The sequence below is a fragment of the Nothobranchius furzeri genome, chromosome 6, assembly GCF_043380555.1.
Source record: "Nothobranchius furzeri strain GRZ-AD chromosome 6, NfurGRZ-RIMD1, whole genome shotgun sequence".
Classification (NCBI taxonomy): Eukaryota; Metazoa; Chordata; class Actinopteri; order Cyprinodontiformes; family Nothobranchiidae; genus Nothobranchius; species Nothobranchius furzeri.
Window position 1 is genome coordinate 75,494,181 of NC_091746.1, and position 24,704 is coordinate 75,518,884.

General features: G+C 41.7%; 1 protein-coding gene across 1 annotated transcript; it reads right to left on the minus strand.

Moving 5' to 3' along the window:
- Positions 1 to 10,956: 10,956 nt before the first annotated feature.
- barhl1b (BarH-like homeobox 1b) lies at positions 10,957 to 18,096 on the minus strand. The gene is made up of 3 exons (XM_015943508.3): positions 16,899 to 18,096; positions 15,018 to 15,240; positions 10,957 to 14,046 (listed from the first exon to the last, which is right to left on the minus strand). The coding sequence occupies exons 1-3, from the start codon at positions 17,347 to 17,349 to the stop codon at positions 13,746 to 13,748; spliced, it is 975 nt and encodes a 324-aa protein (XP_015798994.1). The 5' UTR covers positions 17,350 to 18,096; the 3' UTR covers positions 10,957 to 13,745.
- Between the last annotated feature and the right edge of the window lie 6,608 nt (positions 18,097 to 24,704).

Below are 24,704 nucleotides of genomic sequence, written 5' to 3' on the forward strand. Positions count from 1 at the left end.
AGTCCACAGAATGTAGTTAAAAGTCTTCAGCTTGTCTAAAATGCTGCAGCTAGAGTTCTGATGACAATTAAAAAGAGAGATCATATCTCTCCTGTCTTAGCTTCCCTACATTGGCTACCTGTTAAATTCAGAATAGATTTTAAGATCCTTCTTCTCACATATAAAGCTCTTAATAATCAAGCTCCATCATACATCAGTAATCTGATTGTTCCATACGTTCCTAACCGAGCACTTCGCTCTCAGACTGCAGGTCTACTGGTGGTTCTCAGAATATCTAAAATTAGGATGGGATGCAGATCTTTTAGTTGTCAGGCTCCTCTCCTGTGGAACCAGCTCCCAGCTTTAGTACGTGAGGCAGACACTTTGTCTACATTTAAGACTAGGCTTAAAACATTTTTATTTGATAGGGCCTATGGTTAAAATCTTATGTTAGCCTAGATCTGGACAAGTGGGGGAGTAGAGGGAGGTGGAGTGTACAGTCGGTAAAGACGGCTCTCCCTTGCCCTGCCTCCAACATGCCTCCATCTAAATAGGATTTTTTTTTTTTTATTGGACCAAAATTTAGGAGAACATCTAGTCCAGGGGTTAACATAACCACTATTTCCCCACTTTCTGGTAGTTTGGGATATATTACAGATGTCTTAAATGGTTGAGAATGGGTTCAGATGACATGTGCTCATGCTCAGTCGTGTCAGAAAGGTAGCACATTTTAATCAAACTCAACCAGTCTGCTGCAGTCACACTCTTTCAAACTTCTTCCCAAATCTTACGTTTCCACCTCCCATACCATTTGGGATTTGTGGTGTAAAGGAAACGGTTTCATGTAACCGGGCACAAAATGAGCAACGACTTAAAAATCTGCTAAAATTCTGTTTTTACAAGAGATAAAAATACAAAACCCAACCGGAGTTATAAATTGTTCTGCAGAGCTTTGTGAAGAACTGTCTGATGATTTTTATAGGGATCCTTTTTATCGTTAGTGCTTCTGTCAGTGTTTACAAGTACCATGAATTATTTGTTGCATCGTGTTTGTCCTTTGCTGTCTGTAAGAGGACGCTGATATTCTTAGGAAAAGAGTTACGGGAGCCATGAGGAAAAGTTGATTCCCATAAACAGGCTAAGTTGAGACATCTGCTGCCAGAAGCACTTGAATCACTATCTGCACATTTCCGCCGCACATCACAACCTGTTTGTTTTCCCGTTGTTTTCTTGTTTATTCTCAGGCAAGTGGGAGAATTTGTTGTGTTTTTTTGGTGTTATTATAGTTGAGTTTGGGTATTGTCAAAGGGGACGCGGCGCCGCTCAGTTAAACTGGGACTCTCAGTACCCATCAGGCCGCTGTGAGTTTTTGTGAAGACGACACCACAGAAGGCGCCTTCCAGAGAAAGCGTCACATCCAGTTAGCAGACACCCGGCGTGCTAAAGAGGTTAAACTGCTGCGCCTGGCACAGCCAATTGTATTGATAAGTGTTTGAAGCCGGTTTTCTCTCCTTCCTTGCATCACGCTTCACACGCTTCATTCGAGTTGCCACTCCTGACAAACTTCAAACCGAGGAGGAGTGTGTTTTCCAGGTGTGTACAGGTTAGGGTGTCTGTGTTTATGTGTGTGTGTTTGCAGCTCCAGGGGCCTTTGCTGTTGTTTGTTTCTGCTGCCTTCTTCCCATAAACCAGGCTTCTGATCTTCCAGCCAACCTGCCTCCAAATTCCTCTGCTGTTCCCTTTCCATGTAAATATATCGGTGTCGGTTTGTCTGATGATGAAATGAGCATTACGATCCAGAGCAAGGCAGGGAAACCACGCCGCTTCTTTCATGATTAAAGCCGTCCTCTCTCTCTCTGCTGTGTGAGATCTCCAGCTTCCTCCAGCGTTGGAGAAGAAAGTTCCTGACGGGAGGAAGGTGTCTGAGCGCATCTACGTTTCCTCTTGACTCCTCGGCCGATTCCTACATTTGTTCTACCGCTCTCCGCTGTCTCCCCCTCTCACGCTCCACCAGGCTCTTCGTTATCGCCTTGTTAGCCCCGAGGTCCTCGCCACAGCCTGGAGTTATGGCCCTGTCAGGCAGCTGCTCGGCCGGCCGTGGGGGTCCTCGGAGCCAAATGGCATGTCAAGATGTGGTCACTGAGGTAGATTGTCTTCCATGCCATCAGTCCCACCGCCACCAGTCTCACTTGTCCAATTAGACGCTTTTTGGCCCTGCTTTAAGGCTCCAGCTCGTCAGTTTTTGACTGATTCTCAGACGTCTTTGGCCCTGAGATGAACACACCTGCCACCTCGTATGAGCTCAGGTACACGTGTGTCTGAGACATGTGTCCGTGCTTTGTTTCCACATTACAAATGAGTAGGCTATAAGCTGCAAAATTACAGATAAAATATCCTGTTAACATTTAACATATTCTTTATATGGTGACTGGGCACATTTTATCGTTTTTGTCCTAACTTGCAGCCAAAACCATCAACTTTATTTATAAATACAAAAAAGTACAAAATATCAATGAAAAATAAAATCAAGGAAATTATAAAAACCCAAAGCTGAAATAGTTAAAAAGCACCAAAAACTAGGGAACTAGATAATGGTTCAAGAACCCAAAGAAGTCCAGTTGCCTTCATTTGAACCCTTTTGGATTCAATAATAGCAAAAATAAACCCAAATGAGCCTTTTTATAAAAACAAATGTAAGAGCAAGTCATCTACTTATTTTTCCTGATAAACTGTATAAATGCGTGTCTGATCGTGCTGCAGACGACACATGTAGTCAATAGTTTAGCACTTTAGTGCATTTTAGTTTCAAATTTCTGCCTAAAACTGTCAGTGTTGTGCCGTTGTCAGGTAAAAACTCTGCACTGCATTTGAATTTTAATCTGCCATCGCTATTGGCTAAGAGGTACCCTATGATGTTAGATGGTCCCATACGATGTCACAATGTTGTGGTCCCATATGATGTCACAATGTCGTGAGTGTGTGTATTTGTTAGTGGCTCCACCATCTCGGTCTGCTTCGCAACAGCATTTGTTGCATTTTTCAAACAGGAAGTGGGAGTGGAGTTATACTCTGGTAGGGGGTGACTTGCTCTTTAAGTCTGGCTACATTCTTCATGAATCAGTTGATGGATTTTATAGAAATGATCCAAAATTCTTTGCTAAGCACAAGATGTCACGGCTGATCGATCCCAGAGGAAAAAATGGAAATGGAAGAAACCCAAAGGGAACCACCATGCTGGCACCTTGTGGATCAGGACATGATAAATAAACACCCCCGGTCAGCATGTCAGATGGGATCAGACAGGAAATCAAACACGGGGGCGGTGTAAACCATCTGGCAGCTTTCACAATAAACGACACATAAAGATTTACATGAAAACGTGTACAATATGTCAGGCTCTGCTCACGCATTCAATGGGAAACCTGGGATCTCGAGTCCTACTGGGTGCATATGTAACCACCGAGTGATTTATAAACCAGCAGTAGCATTTACTGGTTGCCGGTGCTAGCGGTCGGCTCTGTCTAAACTACAAACATCCAAAACAGCACATGGCAGCTGGGAGGAGGATTAGTGTGCTGTTATTGTGTTGTTGTTCTGCAAACGGCGTGATGCAGTTGTTGGGCGAGAATTAAAATCAGATTCCTTTATTCGCAGGCGTTAAAATTTCCTTTCTTTGTTTGAGCTGAACAGTCCCAGAGCATCAGGAAAGAGACTCAAATGAGAAAGTTTAGATGAAAACAACTTGACGTGGATTAAAAGAACAACGATTCGATGAGGTATTAGCTGTGAGGCATCTCCAGCATGAATTATAAGTGCCGACTGATTGCACTAGATCTTGTGATATTGCATGGGATTGCACATGATGTTTAGCTAAAATGGTAAAACTCCCATCATCTTTCAACACAAGGATTTTATTTTAAACATTTACAACGACAGACGGTGGGTGAAAGGCACTCCTTCAAGGAGTTCTCTGATTTTTATCCGTCTGAGCAGTTTAAGTTTTCTTCGTTGAATATTAAGATGACCTGAGTGAGAGTGATGTCCTCTAAAAAGAGGAAGATTAGATGTTTAAGAGCTGCAACTAAACCCTAACCCTAACCCTAGCATATAATGTTGGATAGTCCGGTGGTATAATGCTAAATTAGTCACTCTTTGCATTTACTGTACGTGACCTAGAATAGCAAAAAGCTTCTGCTATGCTAATGTTGATGCAAAATGCCCTTAAAGGGATACCTTGCAACTATTTCATACTTTCAAACCATTATCTTGAGCCAGTGTGTGCTGCTCCTTTAAGGACTCTGACTTCTATAAACTGTCTGGATTACTCGAGTTTATCAGCGATCACCAGCTGGCTAGAAGATAACTTCCTTCAGCTAAACTCTGAAACGACAGAACGTCTGATCATCGCCCCTGAGAGCACGGTTCCCCTGATTAGTCTAAAACGTGGTCATTTATCTGCTGCCGTCAGTGTCTCCTGAAGGTCACTCACAAACGTTGGTCCTAAACGGTTTCTATCATTTAAGAAACATCTCCAAACTGAGAAGGTTGGTGTCCAAACATGAACCTGAAATGGTTCTCCATGCCTTTATCTCCTCCCGTCTAGATGACTGTAACACACTCTTCACATGTTCTAACAGAAAAGCCCTGGACCTCCTTCAGCTGCTCCAGAACTCTGCAGCGAGGCTCCTAACTGGAGCAAACAGAAGAGCTCACACCACTCCTGTTCTGGTGTCTCTGCACTGGTTACCCGTTAACTCTAGAGTTCATTTAGAGTCCTGACTAGAACTTTCAGGGCTCTACATGGTCAAGCTCCTCCCTATATTACTGACCTGTTAAAGCCTTATGCTCCAACCCGAGTCCTCAGGTCCACCCACCAGAACCTTCTAGAAGTTCCAGAGACCAGATATAAAAGTGGAGGTGATGCTCCTTCCAGACTGTTGCACCCCGACACTGGAACGATCTTCCTTTATCCGTACGCAGCGTTGACGGTCTGGACACCTTTAAAAAACAGCTGAAGACCCTTTTATTTAAAGCTGCTTTTAACTAAATCTTAATTTTCTTATTTTTAACTCAAATTTTTAAACTTCGTTCATTAGTTTTACTTAATTTTTTTCTGAAGTTTATTTCTGTTTTGAGGTCATTATGATTCTATTTTGTTTTGATCTATGTGAAGCACGTTGTGGTTCTGTGATAAGTGCTGTATGAATAAAACTCACTCACCATGTGCTGAAACGAGCCGTGACAGCGGTCCTTGACGGCTACTATCCTGCTAGTTTTCTCTTTCCCTACTTGCACGATTATGAATGGAAGCAACTCTTCTCGGCGGTGAATGAGCACCTCTAGCCAGGCCACAGAGCTACAGGCTTTGCGGGATGTGGAACAGGCTTAACAAATAAAAAATGGACAAATTGCCTCCATTATATCAAAGAACAGGGTCAGACTATCACTTTAGCAGATTTCTAAAAGTCAAACACTCCCTGGAAGGGGGAAAGCATCCAGATGAAGCATCAGGATTAGTACCTTCTTCAGAAACCTGCCATAATCCTTCCCTATATATGTGTACTGCCCTCTGGTGGAGAATTTCCAGGTTGTGAGGGCCAATTTTATTTATTTATTACTGTTAGATTGTTAAATAATGACATAATAAAATAAAACGAATTTTAGTTGTTAAATCTGGACTTCAGGCTTTAAAGGGTTAAACTTCCAGTTAAAGAAACTAAAAATTACAAGTTTTATCCATTTATGACCAACGTTTTTATTTGTTATAACAACTCTGATTTAATGCAGCGTTTCTCTTTCCTTTGCTCTCATTGAGTCGTCTGTGTTTGCTTGGTCCTGAGTCCTCTCCTCGTCCTCTGCTCCACCAGTTCCTCGTCTGTGAAGACGTTTTATTTTCTTGCTGGAGATCATCTCAGGACCCTTTTGGGGTCTTGACACCAACTGTCAGAAGCAGTGGTCTGTGCAATGAGGTGGGAATGAATTTCATCAGAATCATTTTTATTATTTTATGCAGGTTTGACTTCAGGATTGGTTTAAATTCTGTTGTGCAGATTTGAGTTTCCTGTTTGTCTCAGCAACCTGTGGCTTCTCACGCTTTGACAATAACAAAAATTCAGCAAACTCTTTTCATGGAAATCAAACTGAAGCTGCACTTCCTTCCTCCTTCCTTCCTTCCTTCCTTCCTCCTTCCTTCCTCCTTCCTTCCCTCCATCGACTGGATCGATTGCTGTGTGCCTGCTCTCTTCCCTGCAGGCTACAAGCAACATCAATCATGTCTTTTATCAGAGAAGCCGGTGTTGCTCCTTCTCTTTGTGTGTGTGTGTGTGTGTGTGTGTGCGTGTGTGTGTGTGTGTGTGTGTGTGTGTGTGTGTGTGTGTGTGTGTGTGTGTGTGTGTGTGTGTGTGTGCGTGTGTGCGTGTGTGCGTGTGTGTGTGTGTCCATCTTTCCTATAATCTATCCCGAGCTAAGACTCGAATGCTAGCTAGGAGACCTGTGTGTTTACTGTTTGCGTGTAAATCATCCCGAGGTTCGCTCTGGAGGTGTTTTTAATTTAATCATCACCGTCCCAATTTAAAAGAAAACACGTGACATTCTTTGTTAAAACGTTTTTTCCGACTCTAGAAGAAAAATGGATCTTTAACCAGTAAAGCTATCATCCTGGTGAGAAAATGTTCCATGGTCCAGAACTTAATTTGTGACGAGAGGAAGGCCTGATTTAAAATAAGAAATAAAAATGCCCAGAAGATGCCGCTCTGCTCTCTGGCCTCGACCAGGAGACGAGCTGCCATGACTTCAGACACAAGCACTGTTAAAAATACATGTATACCACTCCTCATCACTTATTGATGACCTCTCCTCCCTTTATGTTGATGAGGTGAGAAGCCCCCCATGGCCTTCTGCGGTGACCCCGAAAATCCACCGAGGTGTCCGTGGAGCTGCCTGCTCCTATAATTGAGCCCACCTTCAGATACATTTTAAAAATAAATAAAAAAGAACACAAACTAGTTGTGCACTATAATAAAAAAGCACATTTTTGAAGTGGTTAAGAATAAAATCTTCTTTATCAGAGTGTAAAAATGTTTAAAACTGATAAACTATTTAAAATAAGGATTTCCCTAAATGATAAAAGCAATTTTTAGTTTACTCATTAAAAGAATCAAATAAAATAATTTTTAGAAACTTTTTGGAAATCTTTTAGCTTCTCAAATACAAAATAGCATCAACAAAAACTTCATAAAGTTTAAGACATGTTTGAAAAAAGAAAATAATTTCACATTTCCTTCATGAAAGTGCAAGAAAACACAAACGAAGGCTTTCACCACGTCATGTAGTAAATAATGAGTAGTTTATTTTGAACTGTGATTTTGGAGTATAAATACTTACTGGACATCATATTCTTCTCTTTATTATTATAATTTCACTCTGAGTGGAAAAATGAAAAGCTTTGTTTGCAGAACTTTTTTCAGAACACAATATTTGCACCTTTAACAGCACAGATATTATTATAGGAGATTTTATCATTTAGTCGCTCTTTTTGGGAGCAGCTAAACAAGAATTTGATTTAATCACAAATATAAATATCTCATTTTATACAGAAAATATATCAGATCATTTATTTATTAGAGTTACCAAACATGTATAATTTGAGTAAGAGTTTTGTTTCTTTTTCTCTTAGAATTTGTAAACCTAATAAGTTTTATGTTCATAAAAACAATATTTAAATGTCATTAATTTGGTTTTATATTCTTTAATATTCACCATACATCACATCATTTATTTTTACAAACTCATTTTCTTCTGCACTTTTATATTACAACATTTCACTTTAGTGTTGTGTCAATTAAACGCCACCTCGAAACGCTAGTAATTTAGTTTTATTTTCAATAATAAACGTTATTAATTCAGACAATTTATGGACAATTTTTTCTTGCAATTAGTTTTGCAAATTTGTCTTTTGATTCCATCCCTGAGATTAATAAATGTGTCATCTGCAGACCTAATAATGATAAGTAGGATAAAGATATGACTAAAATGTATATACATATACATATACATATTTTCTTTGATCTTAGCAGCATTAGTCTTTATGTCAAACCATAAAAAATAAAAAAGTTAATTTTTAAACAATGTGTTAAGTCCTCAATACCAAAGCTGCATGGTTTTAGGGCCACTATTTGCTGATTTTGATTTTCAATGTTCAAAGCCAAATAGGGTTGTATCATCTGCAAACGTGATGATACAAATGTAGTTTAAGCATAAATACAACTTTATCCATTTTATGTTATGCACTATTGTACTTTTTATTATGTTGACCAACAAACACTATGAGTTTGGATTTAGTTTCCTCGTTGGAAATAATCAATCATTATCTTTTCATTCCTTTTACCAAGTATTGTTTAAAGATTTACCCCTGAGCTAAAGTAGTGTGTATCATCTGATTGTAGCTACATGGTAGTTTATCTCAAAAACAATTTAAACAAAGAAATAAAATTAAAAAAGAATGAAGTGAGATCCCAATACTGAACCTTGTGGAACACCACAGGTTTTTTTTTCTCTTCAGCTGTTACATTATAATATTGACTGGTGTCTGGCTGTTAAAGTACCTATCTGTTTTTACCTGTGTGACAAATGAGGCCAAAATGATCCTATAAGCAGCAGTTTTTTTAATCAGATTCCTGGAGGTCATCTGAACAGTCAACATTTTGGAACTACTCTTAAAACAGACCTCGCTTGTGTGTTTATTTGTCTCCATTGCACGGTGTCTGCACCTTATAGATGTTTCCCATGTTAAGGTTGAGAGCAGATCATTTAGGTTGCCCCCCCCCCTCCCCCCCCCCCTCCTTTTTAGCTGTCCTTGCCATCTTCCTGAATGGTTTCGTCTGGCAGTCATGCACCCATCATTGTTGGGTTTACTCATTGCTTGAGGTATCCATCAGGTCCCAGAGGCATTTGCAGGGCTGGTTTGGCCGGTGGGTGTCAGGGCCTCGGGCTGTTTTTTTATTTCCTCTGACCAAAGCGGCTGAGTAACGTGGCGGGGGGGGAGATTTCTGAAGCACAACGAGGTATTGATTGAGTAATCTGTGTCATCTGATAGTAAAATGTCTCCGACTGGCCCCCTGCTGAGCCGCTCTGTGCTCTCTGGGAAAAGCAGAATCGGCTTAAGAGAGAACAAATGTTGTAACATGTTAGAAACGGGTTCTGTTGGATAATCTGGTTGTGTTTTTATGGGATTTCAATATGAAATTTTTAATTTGTGACCAATAAAAGTATGCAGACTCAAAGTCACTGGACTGTTAATCAGGTGATTGGATCTGACTCCAGCCAGTCCAATCCCTAAATACTTACAGTTTGTGATGGAGACCCCTCAGATGTTCTCACATAAAGTCAACACTTGACTCTCAGTAAAAACGGGCTCATTGGTCTGAGCATCGGCCACAAGCGTGCATCTGGGAACCTGCCAACCCTGATTTGGTGGGGTAGCAATAATGCGGCTGTGTAAGCGTTCGCCTTTATGCAAGGAGATCCTGCAGTGGGAGCACATCCGCTACTCCAGTGCAACATCAGTCCACAACTGCAGGATTGTTAGGCTGCATAAAGTGGTGGTGACAGCGAAGCGGAGGCCTGTTGGATTAATAAAGCAGACCTGAAGTCAAAGCCTTCCGCAGAAAGTCGACCCATCAGTCAGCCTGTAGAGTCGCCCTATTGTTTCTGCAAAATAGATCAGTGTGTGTGTGTGTGTGTGTGTGTGTGTGTGTGTGTGTGTGTGTGTGTGTGTGTGTGTGTGTCCATCTCCAGCCATCCTCTCCAACCCTCTGTGTGATCGGAGAGGAAAGCTTTCATTATTTGCTGAGATTGGGATGTCGATCCCGGCGCCCCTGACTCAAGTTTGTAGCCCCCCTCCCCTCATCTGGGGGGAGATGAGTGGGGTTATCTCCCCTCCCTTCCACCAGCCTTTCATTCCTCCTCACAGCCCCCTTGTACCTCCAGGCGAGGAGTGGATCTCCTCTTCCGTGTTTTTTCCAAATTCCAGCTCTCACCTTTGCTAATTCTTCACAAATCGAACAACACAGCTAATCCGACTCACGCCAACTCTTTTGCTCGTTCTCCTCCACGAGGAGGCAGAGATTTATTTGGATGCAGAATCACAAATTAGATTTCTGCAACCTCTTGCTTAATATTTACTTGAATGCAACACAATCGTGGAGTTAAATTTAATCCTAATGTCACGTTAAAATTTCAAAAGCATATAAAAGAAAAATAAAACGTTTGTCCTGTGGTGCTAAAATCAAGCTCGTGTTTTTGTTGTTTTTGAACATGTCTCATTCCTTTGCTGCACTTTAAGCTTCAAAAGTTGCTCCATAGTTACCCAAACGCATGCAGCACGTGCTATTTAGCAGGAAAATCACTTAGGGCTCAATTCTGTTGTTTCTCATCTGGATAAAAGCAGATTTAATCACATCATTTAAACGCTTTTGGTTGGTCTGAGCACCAAATGTGTAAATGAGATGTTCTGTGACTGAGGCAAAAATAGGCCACGTGATTCTAGAACCCATTATTCCTCTTCCCTGGTGGATTCTTAGAAACAGAACAAAAGAGCGCCTCACTGGTCCTCTCATTTAAAGCTGCACCAAAATATTGCACTTTAATTTGCTTATCGTCACAATATTTTCCGTTTCTTGTTTTTGTTCAGATTTTTCCTATATTATTATTATTATCATTATTATTATCATAATTATTATTATTATTGTTATTATATTATTGTTGTTGTTGTTGCTGTTATTATTAGAGTTATTACCAATATTATTATATTATTATTATATTATAATTATAATTATTATTATTATTACTATTGTTATTATTATATTATTATTGTTATTGTTGTTATTAGAGTTATTACCAATATTATTATATTATTATTATTATTATTATTATTGTATTATTATTATTGTTATTATTATTATTATTGGGGTTTTATTATTATTATTATTATTATTATTATTATATTAATATTATTATTAGTCTGTGGGATTAGGAAGAGCCACTGTTCCTCAGCCTCTAAGCCTTTTTTCTTTCTCTTTTTAGTCTTTCGGGATCTTAGCTGCATTCCATCCGCACTTCATTAACCCTGAGCCGGGGACAATCCGCGGTCAGAGCCGGGGATTTGCACCAACACTCTTTCACATGGAAATAAAACCAGACTGAGTCGTGAAGCTAATGCGCGTTGCGCCTGTTTGCTTTATTCTAATCAGTTCGCGTCGTTATCCGAATCGGTCACGGATCCATGATGGGACTCTGATGATCTTTCTGGAGCAGTTTGGGAGTTTTTTTTTTTTTTTTGTTTGTTTTGTTCCTTTTTTCTCCTCTTTAACCTCCGAGGCTCCAAAAACCTGCTTGGCTCGCTTCGCTGTGTTTTTATGCAATTTTCCGCATCATAAAGGCGCAAAGTTGTCGGGCCGTCAGTCTGATGTCTCATGGCCACCAAGAGGGTGGCGTGGGGGTGGATAACAGGTGCCATGCGCGGAGGACAGCAGGGCGAGCTGGCTATCAAACCCATTATCGACTTTCAATTAAAACCGATTAAAGTCTTTTGTCTGATCGTTAACATCCAACACGCGGAGGCTTGTCCGTCAGCCCGGACGCCTTTAACCCCCAACGCGCCGCAGACGCACGGCACGGATCCACGCGGAGGGAGGGAGAGAGAGAGGAGCGATGGGTGAAGGAAGGAGGAGGGGGTGTGGAGCCGCTGACCAGCTGTCCCCGCGCTGATCCCGGTCTGCAGTCAGCTCCAGCCCGGTCAGCAGCTGTTAGAGCCGTTTGGCACCGGAGCGCACATCCAGCACCCTCAAGGAGAAGAAGGGTGGAAACAATCCATTTCCAAAATGGGGAACATTTAAGGCACTTAAACAATTGCGCGTGACATTAATATTTAATGTCTGCATTGTGTTTGGTGCTTTTAATTTCAAAAGAATGATGATAATAAAGGAGGGAGGAGGAGCATCACGCACCTCTTCCAAAACCAAATCCGATCAGAGAAGACAAGAAAACTCATTAGGAGTCACATTTTTTGCAATAGTTGATGGAAATGATTCATACTGAACATAATTAACCTGTCCGGATATGTCGCTGCTGCTTTTGGAAAAAAGTGAGGAAAGGCGCGCTTTTATTAACAGTTTTCCTCCTTAAGCTCAACAAGGAACAAATTAAATAAGCCAAACTAAACCAAACACGCGGGAAGAGAAGACAAATTCACTCAAACACGATTTTCCTCAAACTGCTCTTGGCTGCGTGGAGACAAGATGTTTCAATTAGAATGCCAGGAGGCATCTCCACGGCTCCTGTTGTATTTTAAACAGGTAAATAAAACCTGGAGCTTCATTTAGATGGAGGGCTTTATTCCAGGACCCGGAAAACATCCGATTTTTGTTTATTTCTGTGTTTAATTTTGGCTGAAATCAGAGCTTCTCCTGTGATTCTGGCTGCATTTCTCCTCCTCTGTTGGTGATTTTAAATCTTATGATTCTGACAATAAAGTCAAATCCACGTGTTGATTCAGGTGACGTCATTTTCGAACAAAACTCGAAGAGGAATAAAGCAAAGACTTTTTATTTCCACATTTATAAAAGTAATTTCTCTTTCACATCAAATCCCCCTCTCCTTCCACCCCCAGCCCCCCCGCCCCATCTCTGCTGCGCGCCACAAATGACATGAACTTTGTGTGTGTGTGTGTGTGGGGGGGGGGGGGGGGGGGGTGCAAAAGTTCTGAGAGGAACGAATTCTTTTAGAAATAAAAAGTAAATCAAATTAAAATATTTAAAAAACGATCCGGGAAATATACGAAAAGCACTCCACAAGTTTGATATCTGCAATAAACATTTTCACCAAAGGAGAGTTAGAACAATGACCACAGCTGCAAATAACAGAAGGAAAGCACAACGTCTGCTCAAACACAACGAGCCAGCAGGAGGTCACCTGTGTGGACCCGAGTCCCGGCGGAAGAACCATCTCTGGGCCGGCTGCCTTCAACCCGCCTCGGACAGAAATGACTTCAAAACATCAAATAAAACAGAGAAAATCTCCATATGGATCTGCTCGTGTCCAGGTGTGTTCCTTAAGCTGACTCCAGACAGGTCCATCCGGTCTTCACGCGTAGATTTGATTTAATTATTCACGTTTTTATTTATTTTTTCTGGATTTAACATAATCTGTTAAAACTTGATCACGGTGGTCTGAAAAAAGAGTTTCTTTAAAATCAGTCTCTTCCGGTTTAGAAATGAAAATATTCTTATGTACAGGTTTACAACTGCTGAACACGTGGAGGCAAAAAGAGTTTCCATAAGTAAAAAAAATATTGTTGTCTAATCTAAATGATATGTATGCTTTATAATAACAATAATAATAATAATAATAATAATAACAATAATAATAATAATTGGCTTTATGGGTCAAATGTGCCACCAACAATTTGGAGTCTGTTGGAAAAATACTGAAAGTGGGTTTGGATAAATACTTAACTTAGATGTTTTAATTCGTCTGGAAACATAAATAAATAAACAATAAATAAATAATATTTTGACGAATAAAATTAGCAAATAAAAAAATCCAGAAGTCTTTTCGGATCTGAGGCACGAACCTCCGTCCTTGTTTATCCTAATCGGCCGGTTTTTGTCCCCTAAAGGCCCAAAATGTTTCTATTGTTGTCTTCTGCGTTTGCAGCTTTTTTTTCATGGTCACGGCTCCGGGACATTTAACGGAGTCATGTCAGCGGCTCACCGCTGCTGAGGCCGGGGAAGCACGCCGGACATGGGGGGCAGAGGAGGTGGCGGGGGCGGCGCCTCGCTGCCTCCCTGCAGGCCGTGCAGCAGGATGCGCGGGACCAGGGGTCTCTGTAGGGCCGGCGGGGGCGCCGAGGGGCCCCTGTATAGGTACAGCGCCGCCCCGGGGTCCAGGTTCGAGACCAGGCTCTGTGGGTAGAAGTATGGGGACGGGAACATCCTCTGCAGGGCGGAGTAGTTCCCAGCTTCCGCCAGCAGCTCCAGTCCGACCGCGGTCTGCCGCTTCCACTTCGTCCTGGAACGGATCAAACATCCTGTTTTAGTTTGGAAATATTCCCACTCGCTTCACCTGGAATCCTGTTGCATGTCAGGAATGTTTTCTGTTTTTACCTTTTCTGTCCTCAAAAAAAAAATTTTAAAAAAAGGAAAAAAAAGAAAGAAAGAAACACCCATAAGATCACCCAAACCTCCCTCCTGCACCGCTCCTCACACCTCCTCCTCCACCCGCCGCCGCCGCCGCTGCTGCTGCTGCACTCCGCGCAGGTGAATAATTCATAATAAAGATAATTGAGTGGATATAGTCGTTTCTTTGAATTATTAATATGCACACATGCAACGATGCATTATTCATAAAATACTGCAACTCCAATAGTGTTTTTATATTTATTTATGTCATTTAACTGCAGAAACGCACACATAAAAACACGAGTTAGTTTAAGGCAGGAACAGGTTTGTTTAAGCGCGACTTCGAGTTTAGCATTAAACCATCAGAAGGTTTTGGGTTCGTTATGAAATGTTGAATCTAAAACGCAGAAGGGACTTCATTTTACTTCAAATGACACAAACTGTCATCCAATCCAAAATAAACTCCCACAGTGTTTTAATAATCCTGTCATTTATATATTTGGTTTGCTGAAATTAAACAACATTTTTATTTTATCTTAGAAAATTATCAATATAAAGTGTATAACTATTAATAGTGATAAATAATACATATCATCTACTGGTATCTTTCAGTGCACGCAAGGTCACGTGACAGACAACAAAACTAGAATCAAAAACATCAAACACAAGAGTAAAATCAACAGAAAACCAGACTTAAGTTTGATTTCTTGGTGATTTAGTTCGAAAAATAATTGTTTTGATCTTGTTTTTTTTTTTGTAAAAAAAAAGATGAAAAAATAAATCAATAATAAGTCTGGTTTTGTGATCCCGCCATGAAGAGATTATCCTCCTCCCTCCTCCACCCCCTTCCCCGTGACTCACCTCCGGTTCTGGTACCAGGTCTTGACCTGCGTGTCTGTGAGGTTGAGGGAGGCCGCCAGCTCCATGCGGTCCTGGACGCTCAGGTACTTCTGCCGCTCGAAGCTGCGCTCCAGCTGCGCCAGCTGGTGGTCCGTGAAGGCGGTTCGGGCCTTCCGGGGCTTCTTCAGCCGCACCTGAGGACTGTCCCTGCTGCTGGAGATCTCCCTGTCCCCCTCCTCTTTTACTGTTCAGGACACCGAGATGAAAAAGAAAAGGACACTAAAATGAATCACGTGAAACTGAAGCGACATAAAACATTATTTCATCCTGAAACATTCTTAATATTTGATTTATTTTCACAGGAAACGAACTGTTTTTAACGGTTCTACTAAGTGGGAGACATGCTAACCAAACCTATGTTGTGTAAATTATTTCTAATATTTTACATCCAACATTCTGGCTTTAATAGTCCCAACATCCCCGATCCGAACTCCTGCTGGTTCTGGAAACGAATGAAAACTTATTTTATAATATTTAAAACATGTTCCTGTTCATTTCCAGTCAAGGTAACCTGATCATCTGTCAAAGTTTGGTTCTATCTGCTGGTTTTGAGGCTAAAAGCTGTTTGATTTGACGTTAAGTTGTTCTGAAAAGCTTCTCCAATGATCTGATGTGGTCCCGTCAGCAGAGCCGCGACCTTTGTTCTCCCTGACTCGTTCCAATGTTCTACTGATCATCAGATGTGAGAGGAAAGAGAAAAGGGGAGAAACGAGCAGAGGAGCTCTTGCGTTAGTTGAGTCGTCTGGAGAAGCAGCACAATAATAATCTGCCTAATGACGCCACCAGGGACCGGACCGGCCTTCCAACCGGGACCGACAGAACTTCACAGAACCATGGCAAGAGCAGGGGGCGTTGGGGGTGGAACCAGAACCGGTGCGGAAACAAATGTGATTAACACCGGGGACAAATTACATCAAATCCGTGAGGCGTTCAGGGCAGCGGCTGTGTGGGAAATCAAAGCCATAGAGCAACGTCTGCGGCTGCCCTGATTAATCAATTACTCGATTAATCAATGGTTCACGATTTTCTTCTCCTGCTAAAAGCACAGGATTTGTGCAGTTTGTTCAAATTTGAACTAAAATGCAATTTAATCCAATTAAATCCTTAAAATTAGTAATTAAAGGGAAATTTTTTTAGCTTAATGATGAGATTTTTGTTCATGTACGGCCTCCAGCGGCCTTCCCTTCCAGCCACCGCTTCATTAAACTGTCAGTGGAGGTGACATGTCTGTTTACGGCTGACATGATTGGAATCACACACACACACACACACACACACACACACACACACACTCCTGATGGCGTTTATCTGCAGGCGAGTGTGTCGTCGCTCCCGACGCTTTCATTCTTCTGTTGCAAACTTTGGTTTAAAACGAGAAGATTCCCGGGAAGGAGCAGATAATCCCGTCTGTCGCGTTTCAGGATAAATCACCTTACATTTATTTGAAGCTTTATTTTCCTAATATCAAACGTTTACCGATTAAATATTGTTTTTATTTTTTGTAACATTATAGTTTTAATTCTATATTCCAAATAAAAATAAACACAGATTATATATTTAACAAATAAAAATATGTTAAATAGTTGGAATTTATTTTGTATTATTTTCTAATAAACACAATTTAAATTGCATTTTTTCTACAGTGGATCACAAATCTTTTAATTTCTTTTTTACTGTTATTTTATTTTGGATTCATCGTTAACCCAAAATCAGCTTTATTTTGGAATCTTCAAAAAAGAACGGAAATAATCTAAATTTCTAACCAGTAACTGAACCATTCTGGTCTGGATTTAGGACTAACTGGGAGCGATCTGAGTCCAGGAGCTCATCTCCTCCGCCTACCTTTATATTCGCTGTCTGATGACGAGTTGCTGTGGATCTTCTCGATGAACTCGTCCGCTACCTTGGCCGCCAGCCTCCCCGCCTCTTGGGTCGGTTGTCCGTTACTGGAATAAGGTGCGCAGGCGGCCAGGGGCTTACAGTCCGCCAGAATGTCTCTGATCAGGAACGACGAGGTCACGGTCCGCTGCTGCGACCCCGCGGAGATCTGCGCGTGCTGGAGGTGCGGCGGAAGCAGCGCGCCGTGACCCTGCCTCTGGGCCACATCCTCCACGCACTCCCTCCGGGGCGACGGCGGCGACGAGCAGCCGCTCTCCGCGTCTGATCTGGGGCTGAACTCCAGAGGCGAGCGGCACTCCCCCACCAGGCCGTCCCCCTTGGAAACCGGACTTCCGGGCCGGTGAGACAGCAGCGAGTCGATGCCAAAACTGGACCCGTTGGCGGACGCCTCCATCGTTTCAATGCGGCTTCTCTTAAACGACCATTTGGTTTCAGGTACAAGTTTGATTTCAGGGAGGAAAGTTGCGTTTGGTTTAATCCCGGAGAGCAGAACCGAGCCCCCTCCTCCTCCAGCACCAAACAGAAACCAGTAAATCAGAAAAAGCTTCAGAAGCCGCTAGGATGAAGGTTTCTCCTCGGCTGCTTCCAGTTTCCCTTCTGGGTCTTTGCTGAGAAATACTTCCAGGTTCACTTCAGTCGTGAGGAGACGCGATGACTCGGTCACGACCGATTCTTTCTGCTTCCTACAGGAAGCTCGGGCTTCACTAGTCCTCACCAGGGGTCTCACCTGCGAATCAAGAACAAACCCACACCTGCAGGTCACGCAGCAGCAGCAGCACCGGCGGAGGCTTCAGCGGAACCGGACAGGCAGGCGCGTGCGCGCGCGTCAGACTCCAGAGCCGACCGGAGGAAGACTCTCAGCAAATCGCGTGGCCATTCAAGAAAACTGTTCCTCAGAGGAGAGAAAAGCTTTGAAAACACTCGGAGTAAACGAGAAGTGTCCACGCGCTGAACGAGAAAAGGGAGGAAAAGAAGAAGCGAAGGATGATGAGAGGCAGCAATTAGAGAGAGAGGAAGACAAAAAATGAGAGGGTGAGAGAGAGAGAGAGGGGGGGGGGGGTTAAAGAGTGACAACTGGTGAGTAAAGGGACGGGATGAGCCTGGGTGGGAGGGAATCCCAAAGTATTGAACTTGAGGAAAAGTCAGGAGCTAGGTTTTAAGAGCGCCTCGTCCACGTGAGTCCCCTGTGACGCGCCTTGATTGGCTGAGGAGGGCTGGACCTCCCCTCCCCCCTTTCCTCCCTCTCCTCTCTGGCTCATCCTCACTTTGATAAAAGAGACACTGAATTCATCAGGAGACTCAGATCCAACTGTTTACAGGCAATTTTCACACTGTTTGCTTTCATTACATCATTGATGAGGCTGATAATGGGGTTATTATGGAGCGGCGCGCGCGGCTCCTTCTTCTTCTACGCTCCTTTTTCTTTCACTGGCTTTGTTTTTAAGATCCCCGTTGGACAGAATTCCTTTTTATTTATCAAGGCTTCGATTTGTTTACATGTTAAATGTATTTATCTAAAGTAATGTTTATTTATTAGAAATATTTAAATTAATACACATATAATATTAATAATGATTATTATTATAAATATTATTATTATAAATAATAATAATAACGATAATAATAATAATAATAATAATACAGTTGATTTCTTTATTTTTGTTAATTTATAATAATAATAATAATGATAATAATAATAATAATAACGATAATAATAATACAGTTGCTTTCTTTATTTTTGTTAATTTATAATAATAATAATAATAATAATAATAATAATAATAATAATACAGTTGCTTTCTTTATTTTTGTTAATTTCTCAGTATAAAATAATTTATCTTTTTAAAATTCGGTTTGAAATTCCAGCAATCTCATTTTTTAGTTTTTGGATTTATTTTTCTTATTTTTAAACCAAAAATGTGTTCAAGTTTATTTTTTAAAAATCTAATCTTTATCAACGAAAGTTAACTTGTCCTAAAATAAAATACACACACTTATTTTTTATTTCCTCGTCAGTTTGTGGCAGAAATCAATGAAATCTATTAGAGAAAACGAGTCTTTAATGGTTCCCGGTGGTTCGTCCACAAAAGTTCAAAAAGACGTTTTTTAAAAACTCGTGCGCGTCACGCGCCATCGTGCCCACTCCCGCACAACAGTTTGCCCCACGCCTCGGCCTCGACAGACCCTAATAATCTAACTAGCCCCCACCATCATCACCGACACACACAAACACACCCCTCCCCCTCCTCCACCCCATGTGACCACCAGATTGGAGGCGCGCGTCGGTCTCACAGACACCGGCAGGTTAGTGAATCCGCTCCCCGCTCCCATGGGGTCCCATCACGGCTGCAAGCTGTCACACGCGAGGCGGGGACAGCACAGATATAAGGCAACACACAGCCAGCCTGACTGGGCTGTTGCGTTCTCCTCTGCTGGAGCATGAAAGAGGAGCAGTGTTGTGATGCTTGCTCTCCTCTCAGCCTGTTTTTGTCTCCCTCTCTTCATCCCCGCGACCAGCTCCACTAAAGTTGTGCTGAATTAATCATGAGGCAGTTCAACAGACTTCTTCCTCTTTGTGATCATCACATGGCCTCTCAAACTTGGAGATGCCCCAAAGTCCTGCTTAATTGGATTTTACTTACAGTTTTGCGCCAACGAGCCGTCTCGTGTTTGGATTTGAGCTCGTGGCCATGAATTCTGGTGGTTTTTGTTTTTAAAAGGGTTGGATTCCTCGTGTGGGTTCTTATACCCAAACTAAAATGTGTTCTTAGTTTTTCTTAATTAAAAAAGTAAGGATCTGTCATTTTTACTCAGGTGTCAAACTGAGCTCAATTTGTAAAAGTTAGAAAATATCAAACAAATTATTTTCTAATTTTTTAACACAAAACTGACTTAGATTAAAATTCATGTAGAGTTTTAAAATGTGCATTTCTAGGAGACTTGGGCCTGTAAGTGTGTGTGTGTGTGTGTGTGTGTGTGTGTGTGTGTGTGTGTGTGTGTGTGTGTGTCCTGTAATGATTTGACTCACACTGCTACTGATTCTGAATAGTGCCTCTAAAGTCCATGCGGTCAGAGCAACTATTACTCCAGTGAAAACACACACACACACACACACACACACACACGCACGCACGCACACACACACGCACGCACGCACGCACACACACACACACACACACACACACACACACACACACACACACAGTAGTATTGATCAGTGTTAAAGAGAGGAAACTGCATGACCACTCGTCCATCTCCTCCCTCAGATTAAGGTAAATCTCCTCGTTTCACAGTTTCATTTCTCAATCCGGAGATTGTAATCCAGCTCTGCTGTAGACGTTTTAACGCAGACAACAAACTAAACATGATAAACTGGCAGAATGTTTCCTCATAACAGTCCAGACTGACCTGTCAGTGGTAATAATCTAGCTGCAGACGTGTGCTTTACTCTGCTTTTTCCCTGCTCCATTAATGCTGGAATGGCACTAATAATGCCCGCCGGGCCTCCTCGGCTTCCCAGCCTTCCCTTTTTTGTGTTTAAAAAAAAGACAAAACACTGCCACATTTTTATTTACAGCCGAGCAGACATGTTAAATATGTATCCTGATGTGTTTTGTAAAAATGTGTGTCGCCTTTGAATAAACTTTGGCATCGCTATCGTTTTGGAACATGGAGGAAGGGGGGGAGGGGGGGGGTGCACGTGTAAAAGATGACTCTTCACAACAAACAAACAGCACCGAGAGGGTGAAAAAAGGAGGAGGTGTTTTAATAAAACACACAAACGGAAGAAAAAGAAACAGAAGACGTTTGCTCCGGAGCTGCTGCCACACCTCGGACCAGTCAAGGATGCAAATGATGCACCTTAACGCCGTCAGGTAGTGGAGTTGACAGAAAATAATGAGAACCCGCTGAATCTTTTATAAGGTTAACACTCACATTTCCCAGTCAGCTGTCACACAAGAAAGAATTTAGCACATGCATGCGGGCGAAATAAACCTTCATCGTCTCATTAATGCTGACAGGGCCCTGGACCGCCAGCTCCCCGTGCCAGCGCCGCCACTGCACCTTCGTTTTGTGTCGGTAATTTGCAGCAGAGACAGACCCCCTTCTCCTGGAGAGAGGGAAAAGGATGGGAGGAAGGGGGAGACGTTACAGAGGAGAGCCAGAGTGAGAGGGAGAAGAGTGGGGAATTGTAGAGGATCGTGGAGTGAGTGCAGAAGAAAAGAGGGAGGGAAGGTGGGCCTGGGGGGTGGGGGGGGGGTGGGGGGGGTGGCTAGCGCGCCAGGAGTCTGATTCTCCTCTAATTGGAAGCATTGGGCATTGTCAACGGAGGATTTTCAGCTGCTCACTGACAGGTAGAGCCGTCAGAATGATAGCCCACTTGTCAGCACAAAAGACCAATAAAAACAAACCACTTTTGATTTAATTGGAGGCCTAACCATGGTGTGTGTGTGTGTGTGTGTGTGTGTGTGTGTGTTGCCTGCAGGGCCAGGGCCACGGGGAGGTGGGAGGAGGCGTTCGTGTCTGTGTTTGTGAAAGAAATCATCGCTCCAGCCATCAACGTGCTCGACCTGCCTCATCACTGCGCCGCGTGTGCGGCTCTCATCCTGCAGCTCCCGCGGGGGCGTCTGGTCCGGTCACACCGGGCCCCCCAGTGGTGAGAGGGATGGAGGAGAAGCAGGGTTTGATTCTGTCCCAGGAGGCCTCACTGAGCAGCAACATCAGAGGACGAAAAAATAAAAAATCACTTTCTCCTTCTTTCTGAGTCCTTTTCCCGTTTTTTTCCATCATCTGGTCGCTGATGGGTTCAATATTTCTGGCAATGTTTGACACGTCCTGTGCTCTGCTGTAAATGTTATTTCTATTATGTCACGTCTGTTCTACGTTTCTTATAAGGAGCTAATAATGTCCTAATTTACAGATTTATGTACAAAATCTCTCCAAATCTTTTTAAACATGTGATAATTTGCCTGAGTTACCTAATTAAATCCCGACTATGTTCATCTACCAAAATGCAATTCATCACATTTCACACCTACCTTCAAAAGCAAACATTTGATTGAATCCTCTCTGATGCAGTCACAAATTCCACTTTTCCAGCTTCAGTCGTGCATGCCGATCCCAACGTGCACTCACCTTCTTGTCCTGCTCCGTCAGCCCGGCGCTTGTGCCCCTTGCAGCCAGTGTTTTATTATTTCTGACAGAGTTCAGTGAACACATCTGGTCAGAGGATAAGAGGCGATGGAGGGATGGGAGCGAGAGGTGGAGAGGTGAGCGTGGTGCCAACGGAGATGAGCATGGGGAGCCAGAGGACGAGGAGCCATGAGCATCAATCATAAACGTCCCTCATGAGGAATGCCAGCTCCCTCATCTGTGGCCAACTCTAGCTGACCTTTGACCCAGCAGACTCAAACTCTGAAGTTCATCAGGAATGTGCTGGAGGATCTTTGGGTTTATTGGACTATGTAGGAAACATTATTTCTGATTGGCTTAATGACCTGACCTGAATTGGAATGCTTATTATGTGAAGGTCCTTGAGATGACTCTTGTCGTGATTTGGCGCTTTATAAATAAACTTGAATTGAATTGAATTGAATTAATGAATGTTTTTTTGTATTATAATTATTTTTGCCACTGATTTTTATTTAATAACAGCAGAAAATGTTCATTTTTGGCATTTATACAAAAGATTTTGGTCAGTTTTGTTTGTTTGTTGTCAGCAACACATGTGGCTGGATCTGGAGAAGTCTGAAAATTGTGCAATGGCAGTTTGGACTGTTGATTTATTTAAAATAAAAAGTTTAAAACATATTTCAGCACATTACAAAAAAAAGGTTCATTATTTTCTCTCGTTTCTACTAAAGCTAACGTAGCCTCGCCTATTGTTAATGTCATTATTTTAATAAATCATGATGTACAGTTAATGTTTCACTAACCGTTCCCACATTAAAGGATATTTTCCTCTGGAAGAAGAAGGCACTGAACAAAACATCTCTTGCTGTTTACCGTAGCTAAGCTAAGGTTAGCGTAACCCCAAACTGAAATTTAGCCTGGACACCTGTTGATATCTCAGCATTTGTTTCCTTGGGACAACTTCACTTCATATGGAATTTGGTTTATGTGACGAACACAAAAAAAGAGTAAAAGAGTTTAAAGTGTCTCAAAAGAAGCTGAATGTCCACCTTACGGGGAGCCTAAGTCCAAGGGCGCCACCAAGGGGTGGCCAGGGGTGGCCATGGCCACCCCATGAAAATTGCTGGCCTCCCAAGGAAAAGCCAGTGTTAAAAAAATCATAATAATATTCAGTCAAACCAAATATTGATCTTGTTTATTCAAGACATAATTGTAAAACAAAATAATAATTTACAATTAATGAGTAAATAAATAATCAGAAAAAAATACATATGTTTCTGCTGCTCACATTTTAAAAAGTTTTTTTTTATCTCCGTAGTTTTTTTAACACAGCAACAGGTGAATTTACCTAAAAACAATACATTTTTAAATGAAATTAAGGATAACTTTGTAAACTGAAATGTTTTTATCTAAAATGTTTGTGTTTGTAAAATTTAAGTTAAATGTTTTTGTAGGGTTTGGTACATTGAGTGCTTTAAGAGCTCTATATATATATTACCTCTACTAATGACCAATAAGCTGTGATACTCTATCTAAGTAGAGAATATCATCCTGCCTGGTCTTTATTGTGCTTTAATCAGAAGATTCTAGGAGTCTTTATTCATTAGGGGATGTACACACTTCGTTTAGATTCAGAAAACAGTCAGGTTTATAAAAGTAAGAATTTATTTTACCAACAAGTAAAACATGACAGGTTAACTAACATTTACTGTGATGGATGGAACTAGATGTGATGTATGAACCTATGTGTGAATGAGATGTTAGTCAGAACTTCTGGATCCAGGAGAGCCGAGTTCTGGATGTAACAGAATTTGGTTTGTGTTAAGCTATGAAGTTGATTATTATCAAAAACACATCAGACGCTATCTGTGTGTCCACATGACTCGTTTTTGGAGACCCTCTTTGTGGGTCAGAAGGTCAGAGAGGTCAGATGACCTCTGGCACCGGAGGGCTGTAGAATACCGTGGCACCGACCCTTCAGTCCAGAGATTTCTCAGGTCACGACAGACGGATGGAACCGCGCGTCTCTGGTGGACTCTTGAGGAGTCTAAAGAACATCAGCTGGTTCTGCAGGAACTGTGGAAACATGTATTTTTTTTAAAGATTTTGACGACGTGTCAGAGTGATGCAGTTTTAATGTTCTCGTGTTATGATTGTGTCGCCAACCAGAGGTTGACAAGTTGAGGATTATTACCAAGAATCTCAGAAACACGCCTTCTTTGATCCGGAAGCTCTGATCTGGGGTAAAGGCTATTTATGTGTCATGGGCTTAACTTTACCTTACTGTTCTTGTGTGAGTGCAAATGGTGATGACCTGGTCATATCAACATGCTGAAACATATATCAATCTTTCAATGTAATCATAACATAACATTCACTTCCACCTTGAGCACAGATTAATGAAAGCATTTCATTAAATTATAATTATTATAAGTAGCAATAGAAGAAGAAGAAAATATCATTTCTATAGCGCCTCTCAAGATAAAAATCACGAGGCGCTTCACAAAAACAAAAAAAATGTTAAAATATAAAAAAGCATTTGGAACATGTTTAAAAATATATTTAAAATGGGCAATTGGGATTTAAAAGAAAAAATGTTAAGAAAGAGAGAGAGTG